Consider the following 11542-nt stretch of genomic DNA (forward strand, 5'->3'; position numbering starts at 1 on the left):
AGGAGGAGACAGACGCTCAGAGCGCGCGCGCGTGTATTAGTGTACGTGTGTGTGCGTACGTGTGTGTGTGTGTGTTTGTTATCAGCCTGATGGGCTCCGCACACAGCGGGAAACAGGCTGTCAACAGCACCGAACAAGAACTAACTGTGAACTCGCCCTTTCTCTACCCCACATAAGCATATTTTCTTAGCCGTCACGCGCCGCTTGTGCTAGAAACGGGGTCAAAGTAATGGCGGACGAGCAGCGCCTACTTATTATGCAGCGGTTGTTTCTTTAGCAGCCGCAACACTTTCCCGCCACTGACAGCAAAGCGCGTTAGCCATGATGCTAACTGGGGGTTAGCGACAAGATTAAACTGCTCATTTAGTGGGTGAGTAATTTGAACTGTCTCACTGCCCAATAAAGGGCACAAAATTAGCACTACTTCAAATGTAAACTAGCCATTTATTAAAAATATAATTTAGTTTAGCACGAAGCCAGAGTTTCCTTGTGACGTTTGCTAAAATTGATAGCTAATTTTTTTTAAAAGCTCTTTTGCTCTGAAGTATTATGAATAGATTAGACTTATGCAGTGCTTTTTTATATACTTTATTGATCCAAAGGGGAAAACTAAATCAAAACAAAAAGGTATCGTAGTGTGAAAAACAGTATTCTGTCTATTCTAGGATTTAAACAAAGGTATATTAATGTGTCTATATTGAAAGAAATGTCTAATTGAAAACTGTATGACAATAAAGTTCAGCCCAAATCTTCCTGATACCCCAAAAATCTGACCAGGATGTTGCCTCTCTTACTCTCTCTATTTACTTTTCTTTTTTTTTTTACCATGACTATGTGAGCAAAGATGAGTGAAATTATTTTAAAATCAGAAATAACCTTTGAAGTCAAGATACTATAATTCTATTAAAAATCACAGGTGGTGCAATTGTTGCTGTCAACGCTTTCTACAACCACCTTTGGTCAATACATTTATCATATAACATTAAGGTTGAAGTAAACAGTTCACCTCAGTTGTTTAACAGCATTTTATTATTTTGGTCTGATACATATCATGATGTACATTTTCATTGGAAGAAAATAGTATTCTTTTCAGTAACAGGTTTTTTTCTTTTTTGCCTTGTGTAAGGAAAAGTTAAAAATAAAAAACATATTAATACGACTGATTTGTGTCACTGTAAGGACTCTGTTGAAGGAAAACTACCAAAAAACTGGGAGGGAGGAAAAAGGAGACGGAAGGTTATATCATTTATGTATTTAAATGATGCTGACTGTAGACTAACTTGAGGTCCATGTTAATGTTGCTTATCTGTTTGGATTTTTTTAGGTATTCTTACTGGAAGAAAATGGAAACAGTCCCCCTAGAAATCAGTCTGCAAAAAGAGCCCACTTCCCCGCCCTCTCCAAAACGAGCAAGAACAGACTGCGCTGCGACAGAAGACCTCCACCGGAACAGCGGGTTCGACTCTTCACAGCTTCGGACGTCTCGGGACGCGATTAGCAGCCTATCGACGAATAACCTCCAGGAGACCGGCAGCCTGATAACAGCAGAGAGTGGGCAGCATCATGATGAAAACCCCACAGGCCTTCCATCAGACCTTACTCCTGCTACTCATGTGACTTCAGAGTCAAATGAGGTGTGTGTAAGTGTCGAGAGAGAGGAGAAGTCTTTTGTTACCGAAACAGACGACCTAAGTCCCGCCAGCAACAGCACACCCAGTCTTCCCGACTGTAAACAGCTAGAGAAGTCGCTCGAGGGTGAAAATCCAGGCGTCTGTCTACAGAATGACGGGAATGATGGGAATCTTGGGACTTGGGCTCAAACTCAGCCCAGTCTCATCCAGGCAGTCACCTTCTGTTCACATCAGGCGGCTGACACAGATTTCTGTCATGCTTTCAGCCAACTGGCGGATGCTGTAGAGGGTGATTTGAAGAGAGAGGAGGCACCTCTGAGGAGTCCCACATCCTCCTCCCAAGATGCTCTCCCACTCTGCTCAAATGTTGAAGTGGATCATTGTCAGAAATCTGACCATTGGATTCCTGAAAATGTCTCAGACGTAGGATCAAAAGGTCAAGGGAGCAAAACCTTTGTCAAATCTTGTGAGGGATTGATTTCTCGCTGTGAGTTTGTGTCAGGCACAACAATATCAGCTGAAAATGTGAGTTTCAAGGAGCACAACTATGTGGTAGAGGCAGAGATTCCAGCAGCTGTTAGAATCAGTCAGGAGGATGCCAAAGAAGATAATGAGGCCGACGCATTCTGTGTAATTGACCCTGTAATCTGGAGTGAAATTGACGAGGTTGAAAAACTGCTCTGCAACTCAGACGGCGCTGCAGGTGGAGAATTATCTCCGTTAGTTGAAGTCTGCAACACTGAAGCAACTTCTCCATTTTGTTCTGAAGTCAGACCGTCACTGGATTCAATTCCAGACCAGACAGAGCAGCTTCAGAGAGATGAAAATATGATTGGCACAAGCAACTTGATGCAAGACCAGACCGACAATGAGGGCAAGTCCAGTCATGCATTTGCTGAAGATGATGGAACTGGAGAGAACTGCGATACGACGGGAAGTCAGCTGAAAGTTGCTTTCAGTCCTAACCACATGGAGATGCCTGAGCTGGAATACTCACATGGCAAAACTGATGAAGTGGAAGAGGTTGCTGGGATCAGACAAAGTCATTCTCCAACAGAAACCAATGAATTTAGGAATTTAGAATCGAAGCGGCAAAATGAACAACGAGACAGCAACAGTTACCAGAAAAAAGAAGAAACACAAAAACACGGCAGCAATCTCAATAGTATTGACGACGAACAAGAAAATGAGCTCGGTGAAGCTTTTGCGGCCAATATTTGCTTAAACTATGTGACGACTGAAGGCAAAGAACAAAACCAGAAGGAAATAAACATAGATGAACAGAAAACTGGGGAGCACATGCAGAAGAAAAGTGAGTTTGAAGACGAGATTAGGGAAGAGTCTTCCATTCAGGATGTTAGTGAATGGGCAGAGAACAGGTTGAGTTTTTATAACGGAGAAGATCCAGAACAAAGTCTTAGTTGCTTCGCTCACGATCAACACATGCCTGATGTGTCCACGCTCTGCACAGTTCCTCCTACGACTGACGCAGTCGTTCCGTGCCCATCTCAAAACGCTCTCCATGGCGTCAGATATTTCCCATCGACCTTCGCTCCCAACAAGGATGCACTCGGCGGGTTTGACACGTTTGAAAAGATCAAACTCTTTCCAGATGACGATGATGGTGCCACAGAGCTCCTGAACACACCCCAGGAAGAACAGCAACACCTCATACCAGTGTCAGGAAGTGAAATCAAAGAGAAGACACTTGAAGATAAGAAGAAGAACACAGAGAACGAATTGGTCTCCAGTGATTCCAGTTCTAATGAAGTCCCAAACTTCACCCCATACATGGAGAAAGAGCTGAACTGCGAATCAACCAATGATTCCTCTAACTGCTCATATGATGAACTGAACCCACAGCCAGCGTCTTCTGCTGCTCCTGCTGACTCTGATGGACCCTCTTGTGATCTAAGCACTAGTTTGGACGTTGAGATGAAGGAACAGTTCGGCAGGGTCTTACAGGAGCTCAACTTGTTCTTTGATATCAGTAGAAGCGAATTCACAAGGCCACCCTCGCCTGATTTACCCGAGTCCTCAGAGGACCACTGTGCCAAAGTGCTGAGTGCCCCTGGACTGGAATGCTACGTGCACACATCAACAGGTAGCTGTGTTGAAAAATAAGTGATTTTGTAGTTTTGTTATTATTATTTTATTGAATATCTTTGTACATTGTACCATCCCTTGCATTCCCTTGGATCTTATCAATATATTTTACTGCGATAAGGCCAACACAGGCAACAGGGAAGCTGGTCGTAGATTATGGAAAGTTGGGTAGAGAGAAATCTTGGACAGTCCTGGAACAAAGCCTGGGTAATGCTTTATTTGAAGGAGTGTGCATAGGACCAGCAAATACATAAGACTGACATATGCATATTTATGACATGTTATGTAAACATGACATGACATAACAGCTTAATGTGATGTGAAGACTTTCACCAGGTTAGATGATATATATTTTAATATCTATATGAAGAACACTCTTTAGCTATTGCCCCATCATATATAATGTGGCAATATTTAAACTCTACAAGAAAAACGATAATATTTGCTGTTCGTGGTTCCAGTGGTAAAACAAACCAGAGGCTGGTGTGTGTAATATATCACATACCAGAAACAGGAGAGGAAGGAGAATGCAGTGGATCTGGATTTATGTAGGAAGAGTAAATAATATGTCAACAATCTGAGCCATAGAATAACATTTAGATTCAGTCATACTGTGATTATTTATTGGACTCCAGAGAGGTCAGCTGTCTTGTGTCCATTTTTAGATAAAGCTATTGAAGGCCACGGTCTGGTGATGTGTGGACTCAATCCAGCCGTTTCCAGTCCGGTTATCAGGAGCAATGGCGAACAGGAAGTACCTCTCAACAGAAACCTGGAGCAGGAACCGTCGATGGACATCACAGAGAAGAGCAAAGGTTAGATTTAGACATGTACACGTGAGTTTTCTGACTCGTGTACAAAATTTATAAAAACTGAAAATTTCCAGATATTGCTTGTAATATATTTTCCATCCATCCATCCATCCATCCATCCATCCACCATCCATCCATCCATCCATCCATCCACCATCCATCCATCCATCCATCCATCCATCCATCCATCCATCCATCCATCCAATCGCCTAATTATAAGATTCTATGTTTAACCCCTGACATAGAGGTCTTTAACTCTATACTAACAGGCTCAAAATCAGTGAAAACTCTGTAAATTTATGAAAAGTTTGAAAAAAACAAACAAACCTAAACATGTTCAAATGTAAACTTTGACCAGCCCTGACTTGTGATCATGTTGTTTTCAGAGTCCCAGAAGGCAGAGCAGAAAGTTAAAGTTTGGTCTCCATCCTTCACGCGTCTGCCTGACTTGGAGCAGCTGAGGCACAGTGAGTTTCATTTTTAAGCTGTGACTCATGCCATTTATATATCTGCCAAAACCAGGATGACTTCTCACAGGGAGGTGTGGGAGATTTTCACATCAGAGAGAAAAGTTGTCAAAATGAAATTGGCAGGTATAGAAAAATATCACATCTTCATTACAAATAGGTGCATCAAAACCCTGTTGAAACAACATAGATTAAGGTTTTATATAAGAAAATCCCCCCATTAACAGCAGACAAGTAGGAAATGTAGTTGAAACAAATCCTCTTCTTCATTACCAGTCTGACGGCATCTGCTCAAAGTAAAGCTGCCTTTAAATATTTCAAATCCTCAAAGTGAAGTTTGAAAATCTTTTCAAATTGAATGCAGATTTCACACTAGATAAGAAAATGTTCCAACAAACATTCACAGCAACCCTCTTTAGTCCGCTTTAATCCAACTTCAGTCCATTTGCCTACACACTCTGGTTGGGTGGAAATGCGCTATTGAACTGATGCTAACCAAAATAGCTAATGGTACGTTCACACCAAAAGTGTCAGACGGGTCTGGTTTACGTTCAAAGTCTATGTGTAGGCATTTGAAGCGCCCACAGCGTCCAGCGGGAGAAAATGGCTAGGGCTGATGCATCTGACACGCCTTCTACCCGCCTCTACATAGACTTTGAACAAAAACCAAACGCGTGAAATGCTAGGTGTGGAGCAAAATGTCAAGTGTCTGCATTCAAAGTGCAAACGCATCCAACTCGAAGCTTTGGACACGTTTTTGAAGCACGTAACAATTTTGGTGCGAATGCACCATAACTCTGGTGCTCTTAAAAACGTAGGTCGGTTCAGTTGAAGTCAATTGTGGTGCGGTTTTAATGCACATGTGAACACCAAACAAACCGGACACTGCTACAAAAGCAGGAAACGGACTACAGGACAGGGCATTCTGGGTAAATATAACCAAAACAAACATAGGAGTCTGGTACTACTGTGAGAAATGGTTTGTGGTCTTTCGCCAAACACAAAGGTGAAATCCTACAAGCACTAAAATCTGACGCCACTCCATTTTTGTTTACATTTCATGAAGAAGGAAGTTGCTCTCTGTGTCTTCTTCTGAGGTTTTCGTGTTGTTTCCTTCATCAGTTCTTGGTGCACCACAGGCAAAGTGGGGGAACAGGTTTTTCCAAAGAGTTTGGTTCGTTTTACACAGCGTAGCGTAAAAACAAACCATACCAGATGAAACTGGAACAAGTGTTTCAATTTTGATCCCCTGTTAGTTGTGTTCCAGCTGCTTTAAAAACAGCAGGAACACTATGTACACAAAGTTCAACCCCAGCACTCCCTTTGTGTGCAGGACCACCAGAGCTACCCAGGAGGCTGGAGCCTTTGAGAACGTGCACGCGGCCAATCAGGGTTGGACTTTCAAAATGGGCCAAGACCAAACAGCTCCACTACACGCATCCATACAAATAGATACGGAGACCCGGAGGCTGTCGTTTCACCAAATGATGTTGTCAGGGTTCTGTTTTGGTTTCAACGTTCAAAAGGTGTGATGTTGCTGCCTCTGGTTATTTAACATGGTTCTGTTGTTGGTCCTGGTTTCCTTCTGTCACAATGTGGCATTTGTCACATTTAGCAGCCGTGGTGGTTGGGCGTGTGTTATCAGCTGAATGAAGCAGCAGCAGCTTGGTGCAACTTGAAGTAAAATCTGTTTATTTATTTATTTATATGCAATATTTAACTATTTAAATCTTCCCTGTTGTAATACTTTCTTTGTACTTTTAACATATTTTATTGTATTAAGACAGTTTCCGTTACTGTAGGCATATTTGCTGTAGGTATATATTGTTCCTGTTATGTGTGGGTATATTCTGGCAGTTTTCATTAGAGTGATGATGTTCTTTGTGTGTTCTGTTATTTTCACCATTAAACGCACTTCGATGTGTCTAACATAACACAAACCTTAATCAAATTCTTTCTTTTGAAAGTGTATAGTGTTTGAATAAAAAGATAACAAGATCTGTGGTCATTAAGCCAGGCAAAATGGTGGAATTGGACTTTAATTTGCCTCCAAAAATCATTCTCTTTTTTTTTATATTGCCATTGGTTAAAAACCTCGTCTTATTTTTCCTTCCGCTTTAAAATGGTAACCTACTTTTCTTCTTAAATCTAAATATAACATCAAAGTTTTGCGGCTCCCGTGTGAAAAAGTATGAATACTTTTCATACTTCATGACTTGCCAGAATTGTACTGGTTGATCATTTTCAGCTAGTTTGCTAGAAAAAAAAAACATTAATTCGAGAATTTATTGAAAAAGAAAAAAAACAAAGGCTATATAAAAAGGCTTGAAATTCGCTTGTTTGGTGAGTCATTTAAATCTACAGAGAAAAATAGTTTGAGTTGTTCTGTCTTCAGTGACACCATTTAGCTTTATTTCCTCTTAAGTGGAACTTGAAATTCTGCTGCATTCACTGTACCTGAAAAAGTGGGATATTCTTGTTCTGCTGTACATTTTGCGATGAACAACAAATATTGAAAGAATGACCAGAATCTTTCTTTGAGATTTCATTATAATTAATCGGAATGACATGGGGATGAAGAGGTACATGTTGTTGAGTGCGTTGTTTTTTGTTGTTGTTTGTCATTGAGCATTTGAGCAGTGGGATGTTGGAGACCCCTCCCTCACCCCCTCTTCACACTCCCAACCGCTTCCAGGTCCTAATCATTTCTAAATGGAAACAGTCGGGCTTTCCTGTCGGCGAATGGAGCTTGGGGTGGCATTTTGTTTCTGCGGGACGGGTGCCTCAGCTGGCAGACGGCGGAGTCACTAATCAGAATGAAACGAGGAAAAAGGGGGACGCCTCTCCAAAAATAATTCAATTCTGCCGTTGCGCATTCCATCTGCCTCTTAAACAGGCATCGTCTGTCAATTCTGGGAGAAATTATTTACAAACAGTTTTCCAGTGTTGAGCATGTCGACACAGACTGGTTGGTTGGTTGGTTTATTATTATCACCTTTCTCTTTTACACCTTCAAAATAGATCTTTTTATTATTTTTTCCCCCCCCCTTTTAATTGGAAAACATTCCCCGCCCCACTTCCTGGTATTTCATCTGTCCTTATTGATTACGTGAGCCGGTAATGCTCTGGTTTTAGTAACAGTTCACTTGAAGCACGATGGGGGAGGGAACGGCACATATGCGTTATTACATAACCGTCACATTTCAGAATTACAGAATAATGAGCCATTGACATACACGCATCCAACATGAGTGGGACATTATTTCCAGTTTGTTGCCGAGGAACTTATTTGCGCTCTGTGTTAGGGGAATTCAAAAATAGATTGAACAACTGCTGCAGCCTGAAAAACAGATGTTAATAATATTAATCTATGCAAAAAGCTGGGGTGGGGGAGGGGGTTAGCCCACCACCTCAAAGGTTAAATCAAGGCCAGATCAAGTAGTCCAAAAAGTCAAACCAGAGAACTGATAGTACGGCAGTGGTTTCCAGAGCTATAGTTACTTGATTGTGCAATAAAATAATGTTATACGGCTGGAAAAACAATACTGTCCCTTTAAATCACTTCATTAAATCAGAATTTAGCTCTGCTCTGATGTCATGCATAAAACTCCAATTACATTGTCTGAATTTTTTGGTCAGAACATGACAAGATGGTAAAAGCGGACGGGTTGCGAATGCTTTTTTTTTTTTAGCGTAGCGCAATTTCGTTTAGCAACCGCAAAACAACAGCAATCTAACGCCAATCCGCCACCGACTAGAGTCTGAACTGTGTGAGCCGAGCTGGTTATTTACGCTGTCCCTGTCGCAGGGCTGAAGAAAACACCGGCGTTTTCAAAGCTCAAGACAATGCTGTTCATGACGAGCTCCGAAGCCTACCAGGCAGGTCATTACAGATTCTGAAATTCCTTCCACGAGAAGTGACAAGCGTTACCTGAGCAACATTTGTCGTTGCATCCGTCTGAAAAGCAAATGAGGGAACTAAGGCAGCAGCATGAATCCACCTCTCATTCTGCTGCCAGACAATAGAAAATGTGTGTCGTTATAGAAAATGATCTCTCCTGTTTGTGTTGTTCGTACACGTTGGCAAAAAAAAAAAAAAGGGGGGGTTTCTTTTAGCTAAGGTAATTCCTATTAGGAATTACATCCACTGGGTGGTAAATCAGGCAGTAGTTTTTTGGGGGCTGGGGTTTTGACTGGCATAATTTTCCCAGCTGAAATTTTAGGCTTTCCCCAGGATAAAACATGCATCATCTGTCTCCTTTTATCTCAAACACCATTGTAGATTTGTTTGGCGCTACTGCCTCTCTCTCTCTGTGTGTGTGTGTGTGTGTGTGTGTGTGTGTGTGTGTGTGTGTGTGTGTGTGTGTGTGTGTGTGTGTGTGTGTGTGTGTGTGTGCGTGTGCGTGTGTGTGCGTGTGTGTGTGTGTGTGTGTGTGTGTGTGTGTGTAGCATAAAAAAACCTTTAGAAACAGAGATGACTTCAGAGACTCCAATGAAGGCAGGGGTTTCCTAATTTTTTTTTACTTCCTGGTGTTGCCTTGGCTCCGTCTCACAGGTTACAGTGTCTTGCAAAAAGTTGACTAAAACAGTGTGGAGTTCTAACATAAAATGTAGTGAATTTGTGACATGAAATTGAATTAAGTTCGTCAATCTTACTTTATTTACATTTGTTTATGCTGAATATATTTATCTGGATAACTTTAATTTGACTACTTGTAACAAAATAACGGGTTTTTTTTTTCCCCCAGTTGGATCACCTGATGTGTTTTTTTTAGTGAATCTCTTCACATCATTTCAAACTACGAACAAAATGTCAGATTTTTGTTTTGTTCTTTGCTCAATCTTACCACAGCTTTTTAAGCCTGTGACTTTGACTGGGCCGTTCAAATACACAAATTTCCTTTGATCTTTCCACGTTTCAACTCTTCCGCTGCCTTTAAAAGTATCTAGAGTATCACAAATCTTTCAATTAAGAGGCTCACCTGTCATTTCTAAAGAAAATGAAGCAAAGTAATCAATCAAGAATGCAAACATCTTGACAAAAATGAACAAAAATGTGCGTCAAATATTTTTTGTAATAGCTTTTTTTTTTTTAACTGCTTCTTATTTTTCTGCACAATATTCTCATGTAAGAGTATTCATACCAACTTCATCCAGACATAAATCACAGTGATAACAAGCAGAGAAGAAGTGAGGTTATGATTTTTCCATTTCCTCCTTTTGGCTACAATGAAAGGCTAAGACAAATAATTTATTTCATCAGACAGGAGAGAAGAGTCCAAATAACAAAATAGACCTTTTCTTTTATGGCCCCTCTTCATGGGTCCGTGGTGTAAAAAATAAACACACTAGCCTATTATTACCGACATTACTTTTGGAAACCAATAAGAAGAAATGGGCATCAGATGACTTGGCCTCAATATTTCAACACCATGCAAGAGGCGATGGAATATTATTTTATATCTTTTCTGGATCTCAAAGGTTAAAAAGAAAAATAATGTCGAAAAATGAGCAATGCAGAGAAAATGCCCCGGCATTCTTTCATCAGATAAAAAAAATAAAGGTTGGATTTATTTTTTTTTCTTTTCCTTATTCTGTGTGAGAGGAAAACAACCGCTTCATCCTCAACAAGTACACTCTGGGGTCTTAATGTGTCTACTGCTGTCAAAAGGCTTCTTTTATGTTGTCAACAGTGTTTTCAGTGCAGCTTCGCTTATATAAGCAAAAGGAAAAGCTCTCCTGTTAAAACGATAACTCCAGGTTGGTTCTGTTCAAAATGATGAGCAGTTCATATCTTATTTGCCTGTATGAACACAGGAGACACCCGGTGTTTGCGAGGGTTTGGAAACTGTGAATACTTGAGATTCCCTCCTAGAACATCTCATCAAAGACGTCTTGTCTTTGAGAAGCAGAAGTGGACCTTCATGCACAACCAAAAAGAAAACTTCTTGATGGTAAGTCAAGAGCAAAACGCTTGTCTTTTCCAGCAGCCATTGCGCATGCTGCGGTAGACCCATCTGACCAAACGGGCTGGACGAAACTTTGGTTGCTAGGTAACACCAGGGTGCCTGTTGATTGTGACTTAACCCTACCAGACCAAACGTATCGACGATGATATCACCAAATTTGCAGTACCATAATTCCGTTGCACTTTGCGTTATTGGAAAAATTCCAACGGTTTCTGAAAAGGGAGACGATGCTTAGATCTTATCAGGAGGTTTTTGAAAAACCACAACTTCCAGACACCAAAAAATTACCGCAATACACAAAAGATCTGCTGTTGTTGTATCAACCTTGCAGACCTCTCAGGTCTTCTGGTTCTGGTTCCACCCTGCATCCCCAGAACGAGGACCAAACATGGAGAAGCAGCATTCAGCTTCTACATGCCACAAATCTGAAACAAATTTCCAGAAAACTACAAGACAGCTGAAATCCTGAGCTCCTTTAAATAAAAACACAGCTGTTTACTTCTGCACCATAATAAATGAAACTCTAACCAACACTTTGATATGTTATGACGGCAATT

The 11542-nt window shown here is 41.0% G+C and overlaps 1 protein-coding gene across 1 annotated transcript; it reads left to right on the forward strand.

The window, feature by feature from the left end:
* Positions 1 to 40: 40 nt before the first annotated feature.
* LOC129369081 (uncharacterized) lies at positions 41 to 6905 on the forward strand. Its single transcript, XM_055044399.1, has 5 exons — positions 41 to 370; positions 1325 to 3735; positions 4403 to 4552; positions 4936 to 5016; positions 6350 to 6905. The coding sequence occupies exons 2-5, from the start codon at positions 1344 to 1346 to the stop codon at positions 6466 to 6468; spliced, it is 2742 nt and encodes a 913-aa protein (XP_054900374.1). The 5' UTR covers positions 41 to 370; positions 1325 to 1343; the 3' UTR covers positions 6469 to 6905.
* Positions 6906 to 11542: the final 4637 nt, after the last annotated feature.

The sequence above is a fragment of the Poeciliopsis prolifica genome, unplaced genomic scaffold (genome assembly GCF_027474105.1).
Source record: "Poeciliopsis prolifica strain line A6 unplaced genomic scaffold, Auburn_PproV2 SCAFFOLD020, whole genome shotgun sequence".
In the NCBI taxonomy this organism is placed as follows: domain Eukaryota; kingdom Metazoa; phylum Chordata; class Actinopteri; order Cyprinodontiformes; family Poeciliidae; genus Poeciliopsis; species Poeciliopsis prolifica.